This window comes from Neolamprologus brichardi, chromosome 20 (assembly GCF_056152115.1).
Source record: "Neolamprologus brichardi isolate AB-2024 chromosome 20, ASM5615211v1, whole genome shotgun sequence".
NCBI lineage: Eukaryota > Metazoa > Chordata > Actinopteri > Cichliformes > Cichlidae > Neolamprologus > Neolamprologus brichardi.
The window spans coordinates 13,677,629-13,698,804 of NC_142123.1; the positions used below are offsets into that span (position 1 = coordinate 13,677,629).

At 41.8% G+C, this 21,176-nt stretch overlaps 3 protein-coding genes across 8 annotated transcripts in view; 1 reads left to right on the forward strand and 2 right to left on the reverse strand.

The window, feature by feature from the left end:
* Positions 1–4,025, forward strand: part of tns2a (tensin 2a) — a 62,303-nt gene extending 58,278 nt beyond the window's left edge. For 3 of the 4 annotated variants that reach the window (XM_087833420.1, XM_087833422.1, XM_087833423.1), the window contains 6 exons: positions 7–84; positions 194–271; positions 1,878–2,046; positions 2,132–2,200; positions 2,503–2,532; positions 2,843–4,025. In XM_087833420.1, coding sequence (XP_087689546.1) covers positions 7–84; positions 194–271; positions 1,878–2,046; positions 2,132–2,200; positions 2,503–2,532; positions 2,843–2,981 — 563 coding nt within the window. In that variant the 3' untranslated portion in view covers positions 2,982–4,025. The remainder of the gene's footprint in view (positions 1–6; positions 85–193; positions 272–1,877; positions 2,047–2,131; positions 2,201–2,502; positions 2,533–2,842) is intronic. The other variant, XM_087833421.1, reaches the window with a different exon arrangement.
* A 3,841-nt stretch (positions 4,026–7,866) lies between these two features.
* Positions 7,867–18,006, reverse strand: LOC102781530 (transmembrane protein 106C-like). The gene is made up of 7 exons (XM_087834063.1): positions 17,423–18,006; positions 15,661–15,724; positions 15,370–15,529; positions 12,843–12,983; positions 11,467–11,516; positions 11,310–11,363; positions 7,867–9,727 (listed from the first exon to the last, which is right to left on the reverse strand). The coding sequence occupies exons 1-7, from the start codon at positions 17,634–17,636 to the stop codon at positions 9,562–9,564; spliced, it is 849 nt and encodes a 282-aa protein (XP_087690189.1). The 5' UTR covers positions 17,637–18,006; the 3' UTR covers positions 7,867–9,561.
* Positions 18,007–18,252: 246 nt separating this feature from the next.
* LOC102800044 (PTB domain-containing engulfment adapter protein 1) lies at positions 18,253–20,771 on the reverse strand. Of its 3 annotated transcripts, XM_035905742.2 has the most exons (8): positions 20,712–20,771; positions 20,536–20,615; positions 20,241–20,312; positions 19,287–19,385; positions 19,044–19,181; positions 18,800–18,904; positions 18,571–18,663; positions 18,253–18,479 (listed from the first exon to the last, which is right to left on the reverse strand). In XM_035905742.2, exons 2-7 carry the CDS (start codon positions 20,578–20,580, stop codon positions 18,598–18,600), a joined length of 525 nt encoding a protein of 174 aa, XP_035761635.1. In that variant the 5' UTR covers positions 20,581–20,615; positions 20,712–20,771; the 3' UTR covers positions 18,253–18,479; positions 18,571–18,597. The 3 variants fall into 3 exon arrangements, with proteins under 3 accessions (XP_035761635.1, XP_035761634.1, XP_006785323.1); XM_035905741.2 differs by having other exon boundaries at positions 18,253–18,663; XM_006785260.3 differs by having other exon boundaries at positions 18,253–18,663; positions 20,536–20,611; positions 20,712–20,770.
* Between the last annotated feature and the right edge of the window lie 405 nt (positions 20,772–21,176).

Below are 21,176 nucleotides of genomic sequence, written 5' to 3' on the forward strand. Positions count from 1 at the left end.
CCACAGGGAGTCTGTCTGCACTCGTTTACCAGCACTCCATCACACCCATCTCTTTGCCCTGTGCTCTTAAAATCCTTGAGAAGGGTAATGGAATATTTGAAGGCCACACAGGCCTTCAAATAAATAAATCATGTGTTTCAAGGTATTTTGTAATCTATCAGATATAATTCATGGTTTAACTGTCTGTTGTCAGATCTCATAGGAGAGGTGCAGGAGGTTCAACCAGTCAGTAACATCAGCACAGCTGCTGACCTGCTGAAGCAGGGAGCCGGTAAGTTCTCTCTTTCTCTACTCCTGAAACACACTGTGTTCTATATTCATGTATGAACAGTTAAGTGCAAAGGAAGACTCTTAAAGTTTAAATCTTATTTTTTAGATTACAAAATAAGTACTAAATTGGTACTTTTTTTTCTCTCCTATAACATCACATTTTTTAGTTTTCAGTTTCTAAAACCGGAAACTGATGCAATACTGGACATAAAGCCTGGCTGAGAAATGATGTAACATGCAAGGAAAAGATGCACCAGAGAAAATGCAAGCACTTCTGTCTGGTTTTAAAAAAAGAAGAAGCCAAAGAGGAAGTGCCAAACAGTCGACCAGTAACTAACGGCTGTCGTAGAAAATTCGACTTGATCATTGTTCCTCAATAAGAATGCTCTACATGCTGCCGAATCATCATATTACTCAACTGTACACAAACTATTCAAGCCCACAGAAACTACTTCTCATCTCGCCTCCATGAGTGTGCAGTATTCCAGAATTTATTCTCCAGTAATATTTCCAACATCCATTTTCAGCTGAATTCTTCTCAAACCCACTGTAACATCTCAACTCCAGCCCTGCTTAGTTAATAACAGCCTCTGAGCTGAGTACTGAAACAGCTCTTAAACGACCTCCTCATATCTGATGCTGGCCTTCTCAGCATCCTGCTTTACCTCAGAGCTGCTTTTTTACACCACATCGTGTCGTCTTCTGTTAAAACGACTGGCTGACACTGGATTTTAGTGACGCAGCCCTTCAGTGGTTTACAGTTTGTTCAAGGCTAAACTGTTCACTCTCCATCAGCCTGAGTCACACAGGGATCAGTGTTGAGACCCCTGCTATTTATAATTTAACTCATCCTCTCAGAAATATCTTACATCACTTTGGTATACAGTTTCATTTTTATGCAGATGACACACAACTGTATTGGTCTATAAAACCCAGAACTTGTCTTCCCCCTACTATCCTCACCTCCTGCCTACAGGGCATCACCACTAGGATGATGGTTCAAATTCAGTGGCAATAAAAGTGACATTACCACCCATTTTCATCCAGCGTTGGGTCCTCCTTCCTCAATGGATCCAAAAGAAGATTTTGCTTCTCATTTGCAAATGTCTCAGTGACTTGGCACTGCCATATCTTTCAGACCTCCTTCATCCTTACACTCCTTCTGCTCAGCTTCAGCTGCTCTTCTCACTGCTCCTCGCTTCAAATTTAAGACCACTGGTGTCAGAGCCTTTAACTGTGCTGCACCTCATCTTTGGAACTGATTCACAACAAAACCTTCGTTTTTTCATTAGCATATTGGCTATAATCATCTTCTTTTGTATGTTTTACAATCATATTATTCCTGGATTTAATTCTTTTCTTCTTCTTTTTTAAATTGCTGTTCCTTGAATGGACACTTGAGTGTGCTTCCAAAAGTCTGCCATGTTAAAATGCCCGACTTTACTCCAGAAACGAGCATGTTTGCAGGCGGTGATGGCTGTGAAGCTAAGGGACAGGTTTCAAAATGCATTTCCATAAACCAGTGATGTCACGATGTCTTCTATACGTCCATTGTTTGTATACAGTCTGTGGTCAACATGCTGACCTCTCTGTCCTTCTTCCCTCAGCCTGTAACGTCCTCTATCTGAACTCTGTGGAAACAGAGTCCCTGACGGGCCCCCAGGCCATTGCCAAGGCAACAGATGCCACATTGGGTCGTAGCCCGCGTCCTGCTGCCACAGTCGTCCAGTTCAAAGTGACATCACAGGGTATCACGCTGACCGACAACCAGCGCAGGTAAGAGATTTCCTCGTGGATTCTTATTTTTAGAAAACTATTTACATTAATTTTGGCACTTCTTTACACGTCTGTCTTCTTCCAGAGTTTTCTTCAGGAGACATTACCCAGTGAACAGTGTGACCTTCAGCAGCATCGATCCAAAGGACAGGAGGTGGGAAACTCAGAAGAAAAAGACGTCTTTGGGTCTTGTAGCCTTAGTTAGAACCGTCGCTAATGTACAGATAGCAGGAACTCACTGCATCATGATCATTCATTGCATTCGTTGCCTTGAGTCCTCGCGTGAGTCTGTACCCGTGTGGGGCTAATGAATGTGCGTGAGCGTCCACGAGAGACGCGAGCATGCGGACTGCGGCCGAGGCTGCGGATGCATCAGCTTGTTTGGCAGCTCTGCCTGTGTGAATGTGCACGCCTGAGTCTTCTGTCTCTCTCTCTTTGTCTGTCTCTTGGATTTAGGTGGACTAACTCAGACAACACAACTGTTAAGTAAGTGCTCTGTTTGTGTTTTAAAGGCTGACAGGAAGTATAGACGCGTGTATGCCGCTGCATGGCATCAAACTGTGTGTGCATCTTGGCAAAATTTGTCCTGCAAACTTTTGATGATTTAATTAGTAAATTATAAGTCCTACATGATCACGCCATACGTTACACTAATTGTTTCATGGTAGTTTTACGCAGTGGGCTGTCACAGACTGGACAAACTCAAGAGTCCTTGTGTGATTGCCTTTGCTTCTCTTTTTGTTGTCTCTTCCTTTTTTCACATCCTCTCTTTTTTTCTCCGCCCTTCCCATCTCAGGGTGTTTGGTTTTGTCGCTAAGAAGCCCGGCAGCACGGCAGAGAACGTCTGCCACTTATTTGCTGAGTTGGACCCCGACCAACCTGCTTCTGCCATCGTCAACTTCATCAACAAGGTCATGCTGTCTCAGCGCCGATAGAGGGAGACAAAGAGAGGAAAACACTCTGAGAAAGAGGCACGGGCAACATATACAGTCACCCTGCCAAGGCCGTTACTGTTCATTTATGACTAGGGATGAGTATTGATAAGATTTTCACAATTCCTATTCCATTTTTGATTCTGTTTAACGATTCGATTCTTTATCGATTCTTTTTAAAAAAGGAGAACACTAAGGTCGAATAGCTTAGAACTTTGTTTTATATCTTCTCTTTGAACAAGATAGAAATTTAGGAGTAACATGGCCTTACAAACCCAACAGTGAGATCTTAAGAGATCCAGCCTATGGCTCTTCAATGGGGTGTCACAGGGTCCCCGGGAAAAAAAATTGTAAATGTAAAATAATAAAATAAATATTCTTTTGTAGCAATAACAAAGTTTAACATAAATTATTCTGTAGCAATTACACAAGAATATCCAGTAATGTCCCTGCCTACAATTAAACACATTCACTTACCGAAAATCGGGGCATCTGCTGTGGCAAATGGGTTCAAGCCTTTTACCACAAACTGAGTCACTGCTCGGTGACATTCGTCTATCCTGGCGTGAAAGGAGACTGCAGCAAGAACTGCAGCAAGAACTGCCAGCATCTGAGCCAGCCAGACTCTGTCTGTCTCTCTCATCATGGTCACCTAAATGCACAGTAATGGCAGGTTTTGTAATAAGGCAGATCGCGCTAACATAATATGCACTGTTAGTTGATTATTTACCTGCCGCATTAACGGGAGAGGACGTGCAAACGTTACCGCTGCTGCTGGGTTGAGATTCACGAGTCCGGAGCGGAATTAAAAACACGACATTCATTTAAGGTTATCGCGTGTTTTGTGAGCAAATGCTTTTGCATATTTGTAGTGTTTCCTCCCTTAAATTAAATATCTACTTTGCAAGTATTGCAAGTTGCCCTGTTGTCATCCGTTCTCGTAAAGTTTAACCAAACTTTTGAGCGTTTGAGCCGCTTAGGCGCCGTGTTTCCTGCCAGGTAAATGACGTTCCGCAATGTGGTGACGTCATTTGGGGCGACTGGAATTGATGAGGGAATCGTTTGCAAAAATGGCAAACAATTCCAAGGAATTGAAACAGTGGGAACCGGTTCTCAAGAAGAACCGGGTTACGATACCCATCCCTATTTATGACTCTGTGCCTTTGTGATGAGGAATGTTGTTGAGTGTTTAAAGCCAACTTAAAATCAGTGTGAGATCCCTTCTGGTTGTTTATTTGTTTCTTTTACAAGCCATGATGTACAGTGTCACAACTCCAAGTTTGAGGAGGCTTCAGAGGAAATGGCTTTCCAACAAAGCAAACGAGCATCTACCAAGGGCTGCTATCATGAAGCAAGCTACCTTTAGGTTTGCACTATCACAAAGTCGGCTCACTTTTACCTGTCTTAGGTTTTTTGTAGCTACAAGTGGCCTATTTGACCAACACAGAAGCAGCCGAAACAGGGCTCCAGAGTCCAGAGGCACTGGGTCACATTTGTCTTTTATATCCCATATATGGACCTTGAGGTGTGAGGACTAGTGTTGTGAAGCCTCATTTAGACAATACTTGGATAAGAGGACAGAGGATACTCCACGTCCATAGGCTTAATACTTCTCAGTCATAAGACTGAGCCCAGAAAAGTATGCCCTGCTTTATCACCTGTTTCACTCTAAATAGTACCGTAATTTACAAAATGAAAATTATTGCAGGAGAGCTAAAATTTCCAACTGATATCACAAACCTGTAAGGGAATTTCAATTCTGTTTCATTTATATAGCACCAAATCACCTCAAGGCGCGTTATATGGTAAAGAGCCTACAATAATTCAGAGGAAACCCAACAATCAAACCAACCCTGTGAGCCAGCAACTTGGCAATAGTGGGAAGGAAAAACTCACTTTTAACAGGAAGAAACCTCCGGCAGTACCAGGTTCAGAGAGGGGCAGCCATCTGCTGCGACCAGTTGGAGGTGATAGGACAGAAGAAACTGTGTTGAACGTTCACTGAGCTCTTGAATCAAGGCAGAGGAAGGGTCGGTTTCTCTAAGAGTTGTATATTTGAATCTGATGTTCGCCCCCTACTGGCCATGAGAGAGAATACAAGTTTAAAGTCCATCTGGATTGTCCAAGTCCTCTTTTTTTAATACAATCTATGGTACCTCGCTTTCATTAAAGAGCATTAATAGGTTCTCAAGGCTTTCATAAGAGTATCTTATTCCATTGTACTAATCAAATTATTTGTTTTATGTTAGGGGAGGTCTCACTGTTTCCTTTATGTTGCCATGAAGTCCTCCATGGTTGAATACCATCTAAAGACTTTTTTTTGCCATTTAGCCTTGATAATTGCAGAAATACACATGGATACAAACCATTTTATAACTGGCTTGTAATTGGCCTCTCCTTTCCTGCTCTATGATGAATAGACGAGAAACCAGATTTAGCTGAGCTGGCTGATAATGAGCTTCATGACTGTGGGTATCCAGGCTCACTGAACCCTGTGAGAATGTCTTTGTTTTTCCAGGCCTGTTTTAATGGTTAAGCAGAGCTTTTATGACCTCAGTCCTGCCAGTTTCCAGTAAACCAGTGACAGTGCTGAAGTGCTGCAAACGGCTTTGTGGTAGCAGTTACAAAGACAATGCGTGCTTGCACCAGTATAGGCTGTAAAAGCTTAAGGAAGGTCACCATTCAAATATAATGATTTCCTTTAAAAATGACTGGTGTTCATATTTTGTACTGATACAAAACCATGTATTTTTTTTCTTTGTTAAACCATGACCAAAGCCCTGATGATGTAATTTACTCTCTGTATATTTGAGATGTTCAGGTGTTCACATGTATGTACAGCACATTTACAGTCATGCCTGCCTTCTGTAGCTCGTTTATCAGTGTAACACTTTTAATCAGAAATCGACAATCGTGGGTTTTTGTTTTTCGTTTTGTTTTCCACTCATACACTTCTAGTAAAGCAGACAGAGGAATAACTAATGAAAAGAAAAAGGAATGTGAGGGTTTTTACCTTTTAACAAGTGTATGTGTTAGGGAGAGGCGTGTGTGTGTGCGTTGAGAGTGTTCAGGTAAATATGCGGGCAGGTATTGTTACGTCCACTGTTAAAGATTTGTATGTGAAAAGGGGAAAAAGCTAGTTGTGGGAGGACGTATAGGATATAAGCACACCATTGCCGTGAAATGCTTGCTGGGTTTTTTAGTTTTTGTTTTTTGTTTCTTTTTGGGGGGGTCGGGTTTGTCCCCCACACCTCCAACTGCTTCATGTCATGACCAAAGGCAGTATAAAAGTTATTCACACAAATATGTAACAAAGAGAAGACACACACACATAAGACAGTGACCTAAAGAAAGATGTACCTAACCAAAGATGAAGCACTCTTGTATTAATAAGCTTTTTATCAGTTATATTTTTGTACTTATTGCTTCTTTTATTTTTACTATGCATTTATTTAGTGTGTTGCCTTGTTTGGTAGAGGAAAAAAAACACTACTTGTATTACAGCGATAATATATTGTGGTCTGTTGATCTATTATGTAGTAATATATTTTCACATGCAGCTATAGGACAGTGTATAAGATATAAAACAGAAACATGTTTGTCTGGAAAGGTTATTACGCTCTTTTTATATGGAAGAAGATGAAGAATAGAATTAAACTGAAGTGATGTGGTACCTGAACTCTCCTTGTGTCACTCGTTATTTCAGTCATGACTGCTGTACTCAAGATTATTCCCATGAGCAGATATAATATGATATTGGCCCAACATTTCCAGGATTTCAGGGGCCCAATCACGTTGGACACCCAGTGTTGATCTGTGGGACCAACAGGCAGCGCTTAGATCTGGGCTTCAACACTTCTGGGAAGGCTTTCCACAACATTTAGGAATTTCTGACCATTCTTCCAGAAGTCCATTTGTGAGGTCAGACACTGTTGATGTGGTTTGCAGTTTCCACTCTAATTCATCCCAAAGGGATTCAGTCAGGTTGAGGTCAGGACTCTGTGCAGGCCAGTCACGTTCTTCCACACCAACTCACCCATAGCTCCTAAAAACAACCCCACAACGCCAGACTTTACACCTGCCATGGTGCAATCAGACAAGTACTGTTCTCCTGGCAACCAAACCCAGACTAGTCCATCAGATTGCCAGATAGAGAAGTGTGAGTCATCACTTCAGAGAAAACAATTCCACTGTTCTGGAGTCCAGTGGCGGAGTGCTTTACATCACTGCATCCGACGCTTTGCCTTGCTGCTTGGCCATGGAAACCCAATCCATGAAACTATCGGTACACTATTCCTGAGCTATTCTGAAGGCCACATGAAATTTGGAGGTCTGTAGTGATTAACTCTGCAGAAAGCAGGTGGCCTCTGCACAGTATGTGCCTCAGCATCAGCTGACCCTGCTGTCATTTTACATGGCCTACCACTTTGTGCCTGAGGTGCTGTTGTTCCCAGTTGCCTCCACTTTATTATAATACCACTAACAGCTGACTGTAGAATATTTAGTAGTGAGTAAATTTCATAATTGGACTTGTTGCACAGGTGGCATCCCATCACGGTACCACACTGGAATTCACTGAGCTCCTGAGAGAGACTCATTCCTGCACAAGTGTTTGTAGAAGCAGTCTGCATGCTTGCTGCTTGATTTTATATACCTGTGCCCAAGAAAGGGACCGGAACACCTGAATTCATTGATTTGGATGGTTGAGTGAATACGTTGGGCAATGTAGCTCATACGTGGTGTACTCTGTCCACTGTAAGTGGTGAGCAAGAATAAAACAATTATTGGTATTCATTATTCATTTTATTAATTCACAAATCCCTTTAATGTCTTTTCTTTTTTTTGATAACTTAAACCAAAAGGTTAATTGGTGCAATAAAAAAAAAAACCAAAAAAAAAAAAAAACACACAAACAAAATAGGTAGAAATGTTTCAGAAATTTACAGCATTTGTCCCTTTAAAGTAAAAATTGATCTCCTATCAAACTGCTTCCACACTGAAGCTGGTCTAAAGGCAAAGTTACAGTCAGCCTCCAGGCAGCGTGAGAATGTGCTGAAATCCGTCACACAAGGAGTTAGAAAAGCTGCAAACCAGAAGGAAATGCATGTGACGCTATTACAGTCAGTCTGGCAGAAGCAGGGTAAACGCTGAGTGCAGCTGCATATCCTAATTGTTAAGACCAATTTTCAACAAAACACTAATTTCACACAGCAAGATTCTATTGCAAAGTTTGACCAATTAACCCATTAAAGAACACAGTCAAATTTTCTCTCTCTGGGTTGTACCACCCGGTCTCATTATGGTCTCCTCCACTGCCTGGAACTCGAATCCTAACATCAGCTTTATATTAAGGCGGCTGAAGATTTTGTTGATGCAAATACCTGCAGCCTTTTTAAATCTACTGTGTGCACTACAGTTGAAGATGTTTGAATGAAACGCCCCTCAGACGTCTCAGAACATCACTGCAGTTCTCACAGACGGTCACTCCCTGCACAACCCTGGCTGTGATTGTAGGGCCGTCTTTTGGTTGGGACGCTGCAGATTATTCTGCACAAAGAGGTGGGAATCACAGGGAACCGTATACAGCAGGATATACTACCTTTATAATTATTAGCATTGGTACAGCCACTTTCTAAATACTGTATAACAGTGTTCTCTGAGCCTGCCTGTTCAGCTGGAAATAATGTCTCACTGCAAATAATCAGCTCTCACTATCTAAAGGCATTGTTTTTGATTTTTAAATTGCACTCATGTGGTATGGTGGTGGGACGTCTTCTTTTTGTAGCTTAACTGGATCTGTATTAAGGATTCTGTGAGTAGATTTCTACTGAGGGAATAGTAAAAGCAGTTAAATGGAGTTTCACTGGAAGAAAACATGTGATGTTATACCTCTCTCCTTATAGATGTGCTTGGCAGGCAATAACTTATCGAACCATTAAAAATATCTACAATCCACACCAGTTTCAAGCTGCCAAAAACAAACAAACAAAAAAAACCAACAGTCAGTAGTGATCACAGTGTATCAGTCATTCAAGCCACACTAAGGAATTTTGATTGAATTCTAATGACATTGCAGCAGCAGCACAGAGAGGGAGCTCTGCAGCCATAATTAACGCGAATAGCATCCTGGCTGAGAATGTTCCCTTAAAGAAAGAGCTTTCTGTGACCTTTGTCCTGCTTACAACACAAAGAGTGCTCGCTGCTAGTGACTCATTCAGTTCTCCACTCAGACTCGTGTTGCTCTGAAACAGCAAAACTGCTCTCTGGACTTAGACGGGAAGTCAGGCAAGAACATTTCACAAACAGTGCTGAGCTTGACATTACAGGCCATAATTCCACATTTCACAAGTCCATCAAAGACCCTTTATCTGTTGATGGCTAGAACAACATTCCCTTGTCAGAGCCCTTGTTTTCCGAGATACAGCCAAATCCTGGATTAGCACGAGATAACAGCAGGTCAATGTCGGCTCTTTTTAGCAAGTGTAGAAAACGAGACGATATTAGGCATTTCCCTGCTGCCGAGCTGTTAGTCCACCCTGCAGTGCACACTAACATAGTCCTTGTAGTCTCACATCTGCGCCCCTCACAAAAGAGAGTGACGGAGGGATAGGGCCGTTGTGTCACCAGAGGAGTGGATCTTGTAATTCTCCGGCTGCTGGTACGTGGTGTTGGAGCCGCAGTCGATGTAGCGATAGGCCTCCAGGCTGTTCTGGGACGTTCGCACCATGTACGAGGTTTTCACTGAGGTTCTGAAAACAGGAGAGGACAGAGATGTAAGAATCAGGCTGTTCACCATGTTGCTGTCACATCTCAACCAGTTAATTGCTCACAGAAGAAAAGCACGTTGCCACAGTAATGATTTCTCACAGCTCTGTAAGTGTGATATCAAGAACCACAGGGCACGAAACTGCACCCTGCACAAATTACTTTTCTCTAGACTGCAAAACAATAATTAAAGGGTTTGGGAAAAGAAAGAAAAAGCAGTGGGTTACCCAGTTTCCCCAAAGTACCTCACCCTGACAATGTGGTTTATATGCTAACAGCATCTTTTATCTAAGGCTGTGTTTACACTACTCGTGCAGAAGCGACTGGCTACAAGACAGAACCAGTGAGAGCTGAAGACAGGAAGCTTCAAACTGACCCTTAATAACTGTTATGGGGCCATTATGCTCGCCGTTCTCGCCCTGACAAACTGCACGGCACGACAAAAGTTTCATCACATGTGCTAGCGCATGCAGTGTGTTTTGGTATTATATCGATCGGTTGTGCACTCCTCAATTTTGTAGCCTCACGTGTTTTACTGTGGTGAGAATAAATGGACTGGGCTGTGTGATGAAATCACCATCGGCGCGTGAACTATGGTGAGCACAAGGATTGCTTATGGTGTTCCTCAGGGGTCAATATTTGGTCCTAGTTTAGTGTGCAATGATCATTTCTAAAAACAATGTACATTTCATCTTACATGCAGACAGCACTAGGTGCTGTCCCTGATTTTAAATCCTGTAAATCTGGTTCAGCTCAGTGATTTCAGATTTCTTTCAAGTCCCTCTTCTATGAAACCAACTCCCATTTTTGATTCACAAGGCAGACGCCTTCTGTACTTTTAAGACTAGGCTTAAAACGTCTTGATGCATGCTCAATCATCCAGGTAAGTAAATCTCCAAAAGTTGATTCACCTGGACGTCACGCTTTCAGTGGGAGAAACGTTTGGTCACTCATCCAAGTGACTGCTTCAGTCTCAGCTGACTGCAGGTTTCCCCAATTTTATAAACAGAACATTTGCACAATGACTGAAACCAGCCATTTTTGGCGCAGCGTGTTTTGGGGTTTAAAAGCCACAGAGACGCAGTGTTTAGAAAAAGATTTATAAGATTGGGGAAACCTGCAGGCAGCTGAGACTGAAGCAGTCACTTGGATGAGTGACGAAACGTCTCTCCCACAAAGGCTACGTCCAGATGAACAGAATCAACAATCATAGGCTTAAAACTTTCTAAATATCTAGTTCCTGATGGATCAGGTGACCCTGAACCCTCCATAGCCTGCTGGGGGCTTCCCATGATGCACTCTTTCTCCTTCATTCTTGATCCATTAAAACATCCTTATTTATGTGGGCCTTTGGCACAGCTCATCAGATCATCCACTCTCTGAAACAAGCCATTTTAGCTCCTCCCCCTTTAAGACCAACTTATTCTGATTGGCTGTCCCCACATTCTGCTTCATATGACCATATTAGACATCACAGTGATTTTTCAGCTGCAAGTGTTAAGATAAAAGACAGAAGTAACAAAGTAAAATGAAGATAAAGATATCTGTCGGGGTAATGACACTTACTGCATGAGTACGAGAATGTTGTGAACCTTGATGCTGGACATGGTGCATAACGTACTGAAAAAACAAAACACAAAGGCTCAGATTACTGAACTGGAATTCATGTGTAGGTTTGCAAAGAAGCTTAATTTCCTCTACAAGCTCAGGCGCAGACACTTACTAGACGTACGGAGCGTTACTGCCGATCTCCACACTGACAGTGTAGTTCACCTGCAGAAGATTGACACGATACATCACACCAACAACAGAAGTGTTTCAAGAGCAGCACAGGAAGACAATTCAGGCCATTATCAGCAGTGAAACTACAGAATGAAGCAACCACAGCAACTCTTTGAGCTTTGTTTACTGCTTCAGCTGAGGTGATCTGCAGACAGAAGGTTGTTAAAACAAGAGGGGAAAACAAAATAAAAAAACAGTCATTTCCTGTAAATGCTGGGTAGATAACAACAAACATTACTCAAAAAAAAAAAAAAAAAAAAAGAGGAAATGGTGATTTTATCTGGCGTTTACTTTTAGCTAAAGAGCTGCTGCTTCATTGAGCCACAGCACTGAGCTTGACAGGCGCTGTACTTAAGCAGCAGAGCTGAGTATGTGGACTGTGTGAAAAACTGGCCAAATCTTCTCTGCCAGTGCCAAATGGCTTATTCAGTGACCAGCACTTCCAGTGTGACAAATGCTGGTTGAAGCCATCCTCCAGGCTGTGTGTTAAAGGAATAGTATCAGTCGTCTCTTCAGACTTTAATCATTCAGTTCTTTAGCACAAGGAGTTTGACTGCTTTGGTACATGATACAAGAAAAATTCTGGGTTACTAACACGTGTACTGTGAGAAGCACTTCAGCGTGAGGTAGATATGTGCAGCTGCAGCCGCTCCACTCGAGCTGACACACAACAACATACAGTGAACAGGCCCAGGCCACGATGCCATGAAGACAAGGGTGGAGTTAGAAATGTTCTTATAGATCTCACTGTAAATAAAGGCCAAAAAACAGTCAAACGGCTTGTGTGATTAAATGCTTAAATAAGCTGCCATCCAGCATCCTGTTGTAGCTGTACACAACCACAGAAGTGTGGTGAATGAATCGTGCTGCGGCTACTGTGCTCTGATCTGCTGTCGATATTCAGTGTGCCACTTGTTTTTAAGCCTGACACAAGCGTGCAGGGGCGTTTGTATGTATCCCCCTCTAACTTAGTTAACTTCACCTTACCTGCTATAAAGTTAGAGTGAGCGGTCCTGACAACCACTGATTATTAATTCTGTCATGTTTATGGTTACTATTTTCAGCTGTGGGGAGATTAGCACAGCTGTTGGCACCAGTTGCCACACACACACACAAAAAACCAACAACACTAATAGGGGAGCTTGCAAATTGCTTAAAAATAGCCATAACAGTGATATGGCTTATATGGAAAGGAACACTGACAGCAGTAGTGATAATGTATCGGCATCGATGGAGCGGAAACATTAAAATAGTGTACAACAGCAAAGGAGACAAGCATCTTGATTGATTGTACTTTGAGTGGCTGAAATCCTGTACCTGACACGCGCTGAGCGGCAGCACTGTGGTGACGTTGTGGAGCAGCTCAGTCCCGATCACCGTCTTCATGTAGAGGACCTGGGAGCTGATGCTCTGCACATGCACCGAGAAGAAGTTGGGGTTGCTGAAGTTGAGCGTGCTCTGAGTAAAATAAAGAACCAAAGACACACAGAGGAATAAAAAGACAGCACCTACAACACAGCCTGTTTTTGACACTTCTAGTTAAGTTTCATCAAAAGACATTCAGATGGCAGAAGCTATTATTATTATTATCCACGTCCATTTACTACACAAGCAGAAAGTGGCAAAAGCAGCAACATCAACATGTTTTCTAAACTAAATCCTAAAAAAAATGTCAATGCTGTTGCCACGTTTTGCGGTTTCATAAAGGAAGCGTGGCCTGCAGAGTGCTTCAGTGCACTAACGTGCAGATCTGAACTAGACTAGTGAAGCAGCTCTTACACAGTGCACAGCTTAAATGAAACCTGATGATTGTTTCACATCCTCAGATGGTTTAGAACCACTATCGTGATGAGGGAGACAACATTTTGTCACTCACACGCTCAACTTTTACATGAAGATAGTCACATAGCAAAGTAGGACTCTGGATTAACCTCAACCATTCATTCTAAGATCTCGTATGTATTCAAGAGCGCAGGATTTGCTCTTCTGTCAAAAACAAAGAAAAGCAAATGTGTATACTGATCAGGTATAATATTAGGACCACTCTCAGGTGGAGTGAATAGCACTGATTATCTCTTCATCGTGGCACCTGTTAGTGGGTGTGATATATTAGGGAGCAAGTGAACATTTTGTCCTCAAAGTTGATGAGTTAGAAGCAGGAAAAATGACAAGTGTAAGGATTTGAGCGAGTTTAACAGGGATCAAGCTGTGATCGCTAGATGACCCGGTCAGAGCATCCCCAAAACAAAAGCAGCTCTTGTGAGCTGTTCTGGGTCTGCAGCGGTCAGTATCTATCAAAAGTGGTTCAAGGGAGGAAACAGTGGAGAACCAGGAATCATGGGCACAGATTGTTGCACATCATGTGCTTCCTCTCATGGAAACCATATTCCCTGATGGCTTTGGCCTCTTTCAGCAGGATAATGCACCACAAAGCAAAAGAGGTTCAAGAATCATTCCAAGAGCACAGCGATGAACCTGGGGTGTTGACTGGGCCTCCAAATTCCCCAGATCTCATTCCAATAGAGCACCTGTGGGATGTGCTGGATAAACAAGGAGGCCCCATCTTACAGCTTACAGGACTTAGAGGGTCTGATGCTAACATCTTGGTGTCAGATACCACAGCACACCTTCAGGGGTCAAATGGAGTTCATGCCTCAAGTGCTCAGGGCTGTTTTGGCAGCACAAGGGAGCATACACATTTAGTAGATGAAATCAAACCCTTCTTGTCAAAGTCATTTTTGCACACTAAATATTTAGTTGGTTTTATAAAGTGGAGCTCCTCCAGGTCAAAAAAAAGAATGGAATCTTTTGCCTTCTTTACAAAACAACATGAGAAAGCACTAAACTGTGTTTAGCTGTCATCTGTGACGTTTGATGTTTTTTGGGGAGGTTTTGGGTTTTTAAAAAAAAAAAACCTCCCCAAAATCTTGTTTGTGTGTCTATATTTAGAAAAGATAAATGTCCAGATGTTTTTGGACACTTATTCAAGCTTTGCCTCTGTACAGCACCACAGTGAATCTGAAAGGATCCAATCAACATGCAATCAAAGTACCAAGTGCTTCTTAGACAATTCCTCTATTTCCACAGACTCTAAAGCAACCAGGCAGGGTAACATAATAAGTTTCACCACTTCATTGTGTTTTGTTTGCTTTTTAAAAGAACATCTGTCATATTCCTGATACAGTCTGTTTTCTATCAGCATCATGATTTCCTGCCACACCTCCTTGGACTTCAGACTGAGAGATATCAGCCTCTGAACAGCAAACAAATGCTAATTCAACACTCGGGTTCATCTCCTGACCACTGTTTACATTAACTTGTTGTGGAATAATAAGAAAGCAGGGCTCTTCTAGCCATGAAACTGCTCATCAGTCATTTGTCTGGTTAATGCTGAGGAAGTGAAAACGGACAAAAAATGACTCCTAAGGTGTTAATGTGATGTTTTAGTTGTAGCAGCTGAATTCAAGCCAAGACTCAACACTTGAATCACGCTATTAGCATTTCAAATCCACTGTGGTCGTTGTGTTGCTTAACTGGCTGTACTTTCCCAAAGTTGAACTGAAATAATGAAACTGTCTAAGTATTTACCCACATGTGATAAAGAAGAGCGTTACTTTTGAATAAACAGAAGCTGAGGATTGTTGCTAGCTTGCAAACTAAAACCGATCTGGCAAACCCGTCCTTCCACTCATTAGTCACTTCAGACACATTTGTATGGAAACACATCGGTGCTGATCCCACAGAGGAGTTCTTAGTGAAGTGAGACCTGAGCCTGCAGAGGCTGAGAGTTATGCTTTGTCATGCTGTTTGTGTAGATTATTAGAAGCTGTGATATGAAACCTACCGTCATGTTCATCAGGACCTTTGTGTTGTTGCGGTCGAACGTCACCGTCACCGAGCGGATCCCTCCGTCCACCACAACCACTGGGCGTGGGAAAAGGAAGAAGGCAACAAGCGAAGAGGCCAGCAGGCAGAGCACAACTGACAGGACCACGTAGAGCTTCCTGCGACACAGAGAGGGAAGGTTCTCTCCAGACAATGCACTCACCTCCTACATCACCTCAGACAGAGTGAGAGACCCACACGTCCAGAGGGAACAGACACAGGAACACATCAGTGCGCTGCAGTTACTCACGTTCTTTGGGGTTGCAGTCTTTGGTCATTGTACGGGATCAGTGCAACCAGTTCATTCACTTGTTCTGCAGAGCAAGAAGAAAAATGATGTTTAGCATTTCCCATTAAAACTGTTTTTTTGGAAAGACGACAAAGACTGAGAAATTAAACACAGCACATCTGTTCCCTGTTCAAAAAATACTGGCAGCTAAAAGTGCTACCCCTCCGCTTCCCAGGTAACACACCTGTGGTATCAAGTTCAAAATCCTGTGTCACCTTGTTTACATACAGAAAACTTACTCTGACCCTAATGTTGAGGTCACTGAGATTCAAACTCATCTGACATCTTAGTAGAAACACAAATGGTATCAATTTGAAGCTCCTACTTCCCCTCATTTGTGCGTTATTGCATTCACAAACTTGTCCATACATCCTGCCTGCCCGTCCACTTGGCAGGGTGATGACAATACCCCGTCAGCCTTTTACAGCTAAGCAAACGAACCCCCAACTTAAAATATAATAATAGCTTCTGTTTAACAGATTCACTGGTGCAGCTCTTCATGAATCTAATCATTACTCTAACACATTTTATTAGGTGAGACACAAAATTGTATAAAACATACAGCATAGTACCAAGTTATTTTATGTTGCTATACTGTATGAGCACAGGGAACCACACATAGCTGTATGTCATTACTTAAATTAATCTGCTCTGGGAGTACTATGGACAAAAAGGTACCAGAGGATGAGGTACATCTCATAGACCATCATCCTCAGACATTAGCCAAGCAAACAATGGGACTCCTGCCTCTGTGATGGACAAGGTGATTAGCTTCTGAAGATATTCCAGATTTGGAATTTAGAAGTCAGGAATGCGTGATTACAACAACTCATGCGGTTGTTTCTGTGAATGCAGCTCTTTCACTTTCACCTTCTGGAGCAGTTTTTCCATACGGGAGGATCAGGGATGGTGAGAGAAAACAAAAACTCAATAAATGGCACTTAAATGCCGACATCACCCCCTGGCCTCTCTGATGTCTGACAGGCTCATAATTGTACAGCTGTGCCCCTTCATATCTGTACAATGTACATTTTCAGCATCTTCTAAACTAGTGTTTGCACCCACGTTTCATTTCATCGTTCATATTGCTGGTGTCACATGGCCTCGTGTGAGGTCAAAGTTCTGCGTTATGCACGGTGGGTCATAAACTCTACTTTAAGTGCTTTCTTAGTGGATAAGTGCAGATCGGTTTTCTGGACAATCTAGTCATTTCTTGATTTTTCCATTTGTTCACAGAGCTTCAGAAACCTTGCAAAACAAACTCAATGTGTCTCGTTCAGAATTACCAGCACAACTTTAGCTAAATGTCAGTATGAGCCAACACTGACCACGCTGGCTGATATCTGCGTCTTTTATGTCTAATAGATTTTCTTATATTAGTAACTAGACTGTAGTCAACAGGATTTATGAAGGGGTTACAAGTAAAATAAAGAAATTATTTGTTTTATCTTTATGGCTCTGCTTTACTGTACCTACGTTATAATCAATCCAGTCCTTCTTGGTCAAACTTAGACATTTAAGCGTCACAGATTAGAGACCAACAAGCCTTTTACGACACTTAAAATGTTGACCATGTTTTTTTCCCATGCCAAACACTTGAAAACACCTTTTAGGAATTCTGCGCCTTATCTCTGGCGTTAAATGAGCAGAAACTGTGCTCATATCAACACAGACTGACTGTCCGACACTAAAGCTTACTGATTTATCAACTCTTTCTACTCACCTGAAGGTATGCGTCCAGTGCCTTGGCAGGTCGGACAAGTTACGCTGTCTCTGCCGGTGAACTCCACGTACGGGAACTGGGCTATGTCCTCGCGCCGGACTAGTCCATCCAAAGAGTCATTATCGGAGTCTCTGCGTTCAGTGTACCGCGTTACCCTCTGCTCCTCCGTGAGGAGAGACTGGCTGCTGCCGCTACGAGACCACCGCGTCCCCATGGCGGGTGTTTGTGGGTGGTAAAGACAGCAGAGCCAGAGTCTCCCGTTCGGAGGTGGATAATAAGGAGCCCCCCAAAAAAGTGAAGACTCGGTGATTTACAGATAATTGTGTTCGGCTAAACGAAAACACACCAAATGTCGCTGAACTCGCAAAGTTTACGCCGTGCCACAGAGTGACGTCTCTCGGCTAGCTAATCTGCTAACGCACAATTTCTCGGTTAGCACCTGTGGTGAGTTATGGGAGACGTCCGTAAGCATGACTGAGTAAACTTTAAATACCCTTTAGACAAAACTAGCTGTCGTTAGCATAAAGTCACATCTTCCAACAAAACAGCCTCGGGCTCCCGCCGCTCCCCGTTACTTTCTCAATAAAGTTTACATATTGTTGCCTTCAAGTGTCCGATCCAATACACAGCAAATGCATAACAAATGCTACTGCTACCAATGGTAATGAAACGAATTTTCAATTTTCAATTCAGTTATGTCGTGTTTTACAAGTCAAGCATTATAACATTAATTAATCTATTATTGACACACAGCACAGTTAGAAACATCTACACTACAAATGGCCGTTTAAATGAAATACATTTTTATTTCTTACAAGACAGCTCTTTAAAATTACAGACTTCATCAAACATTTCAAAGTGTTCTGAGTGATGTTAAAGCATTTGTTTGTATGTTTGTTTTTTATTTTTAACTGTAAGTGAAACAATTAAGTGCAATATTTCTTATCTTTTTAAAACACTTGAACGCATCCAGAGACTTGCCAAACAGTGAGAATGACAACTCGCTGCTGCCATCTAGTAGAAGGATTTGGGTAAAGCAGCTAAAATGGATTCGACGCTGAAAAGAAAATTACAGACATATTTATTTTAGCATCATGTAAAATTTAAAAGGAAGCAGTCGCTCACGCTCGTTGTGTATTTATATGTACCCACAACAGCAACATTGTATGCAATCATCAGTCATCAGTTTCTCCTGCAAGCCTCCTCTTCAGCTTATCATTCTCTCTTTGCAGCATTTTATTCTGAAAAAGAAGTATTAAAAAGATTGAGAGACTCATTTAAAGCTTTCGTGAACATTGGAAATATTTAATTTCATAAGCTCTGTAAGTTCTTTAACAGAAATAGAAAAAAAAACAGCCATGACAACTCAGGACTGACCTTATGTTGGAGTGCCTCCACTTTTATGTCTCGTCCTACTCTGGGTGTCTCCTCCTTCTTTGAAACCCGAAAGGCGTCCCCAATAACTGAGACCAGCACGTGAGACTGAAAAGTAATTCAGAAAAAATCACATCTGGGACACTAGAAACCAGAATATGTCATTTAGCTGTGGATTTGTAGTCTTCTGCTCTACCAACACCAGACTTCAAAGTTGGTCTTTAGTTTCAGCCTTGGGAATACTCACAAACTTTGCGCTCTGAAAGAGATAACAGTGGTACGTATCCGCTGCAGGGTGCTTGGCCACAAACCCAAAAACTTTGGGTGAAGAAGGATGGACAGCACAGAAGGAAATAGTAGAGAGGTTGCACGAGTACAATAGGAACTGAGGGAAGGGAAGATGATGAGAATTAACATTTTAAAACATCATGAAAGCTGAATACATCATGGGAATGAGCAGTTTTGTAATTAGGACACTTTTGTCACACACCTTGGTTTTGTTTTCCAAAATGTCTATCCCACTCAGAGACAGGAAGAGATGGACTTTGCTCTTCTTTGCAGCTTTCTCAGAGGAGAATTCATCTGAAGTCTAGGAATGACAAAAACACACAAAGTTGTTTCATTTAAACAGTAAAAATAATCCTGCAGATGCACACAAAGTTGGCCGTTCCCTACTAGAATACAAGACTATTTTAAAGGGATACATTATAGACAATAATGAGAGTCTGCAGCCATGTTAGCAGCCCTGTAGGAGCTGAAGCGGTGGCTCTAATAGCTCAAGCATAATTAAACCAATATATGCATGTCTGCAAGCTAGCACTTACCAGCTGCCCAATTAGGTGGAGCAGAGGCTGGTGGTATTTACATATTTGGTCATGACCCAATGCACTGGATACGTTGACGCTGCTCTATTATTATGAGCAATAAAAGGGTTTATGAGACTTGATATGAGTATAAAGAGACAGGACATAACAAAATAGGGATACAAAACAACCACAAACACAGAGAACAAATCATAAAAGTGAGCAAAACAAGTACAAAGAGGAACAAGACAACCGCTCACACAAAATAATCACAGAGATGCAAAGCAACAAAGAGGCACAGGGCACCACAAATAAATACACAGCAACCATAAAAAGGCTAAAATGGGACATCAAAGGGGTACAAACCAACCACACACGGAAGAATAACCACAAAGAGACACAAAACAACTACAAAGTTGTGAAAAGTTATCTCAAAGTTGTGCAAAACATCCACAGAGCAGTGTAAAAGATTTCAAGAACAGTTTCTCATATGTGGCGTGGCAGAGGTGTTGGGCGCTCTTTTCAACACTTCATGATGTCAGTGTGGACCGGATGGTCGCTGACTACATGAATGCATGATCTATGACACCAGCACGACTAAAAGTAACATTGTAAATGTATTAAATATGTCGGTGGCTCACCTTGAGGTTCTGAGCGGCTTCGTCCAGGATCTGTATTCCATCGGGGCGGACCACCTCTACTCGACCGAGAAACTACAGTTTACAGAAACAAGTGGAAAGTGTTGTTTTTGGGGGTTTTTTAATAATAGTAATAATAAGAACTTTACTTAGCATTTTACTTTACACAGTATGTTTTATTTGGTTGCTACCTATCAAGTATACAAATAAAGTTGAATAAAAAATAAGTAATCTCAGAGCTGAGAATATTTTTCAACACTCTGCAACAAAACTGTGGCTGTTAAAGATCAGCATTTACCTTTACTGGAAAGGAGATCTCAACGTCGTCTTCCATGTCATTCATCTCAACACTCGTACCAAACTAAAGCCTGGAACTGTCTAAGACAGACATAAATTAGATTTAAATAAATATATATTATACAAATTATCTAATCAACTATATAAAGAAAAGAAGTGCTGTAGATTTCTTCTTACCTTTTGTAAATATACCGCAAACGGAGTGAATTGGCTTCCAACTGCAGGGGAGTGTAAAGTCTGTCAGAGTTAATGAATAACTGATTTGTCTTCCTTATTGCTTATTGCACATCTATCTGATAACCAGCCAGCCGGACATCTAAGCAAGATGTTTTATTGTGTTTAAAAGCTTTCGTGACACGAAGATCATGACAAAAAGAATTAAATAATAAATATAAATACATACATATGTGTGGACTGTTCTAAAGTAGAGATAGACTGACTCTTCTCTTTGTTTAGCTAAGCTTTTTCTTCAAGATATTTTATTTTTGGGATGTAATTGAATAGTTGCTGTAGAAACAGACAGTAAACGAGTAAACACAGGTAACAAAGGTGCCGCTGGCTGAGAGTGAAACTGGGGATGCGGCATGTGGTAGTACATACCCTAACACCTCTGCAGTATTAGAAAATCCAGACTGGTGACAA

What these genes read in the sequence shown, in the direction of transcription:
- LOC102800044 (XM_035905742.2), bottom strand. Translation starts at nt 20,580, where the DNA reads ATGAATGACATGGAAGACGACGTTGAGATCTCCTTTCCAGTAAAG. An exon ending in TCTTTCAGAGCGCAAAGTTT is followed by an intron (nt 18,905 to 19,043) that starts GTGAGTATTCCC and finishes ATTACTTTTCAG; the next exon opens with TCTCACGTGCTGGTCTCAGT. An exon ending in TGGAGGCACTCCAACATAAG is followed by an intron (nt 18,664 to 18,799) that starts GTCAGTCCTGAG and finishes CTTCTTTTTCAG; the next exon opens with AATAAAATGCTGCAAAGAGA.
- LOC102781530 (XM_087834063.1), bottom strand. Translation starts at nt 17,636, where the DNA reads ATGGGGACGCGGTGGTCTCGTAGCGGCAGCAGCCAGTCTCTCCTCACG. An exon ending in AGGTCCTGATGAACATGACG is followed by an intron (nt 12,984 to 15,369) that starts GTAGGTTTCATA and finishes TATTTTACTCAG; the next exon opens with AGCACGCTCAACTTCAGCAA. An exon ending in TGCCGCTCAGCGCGTGTCAG is followed by an intron (nt 11,517 to 12,842) that starts GTACAGGATTTC and finishes AATCTTCTGCAG; the next exon opens with GTGAACTACACTGTCAGTGT.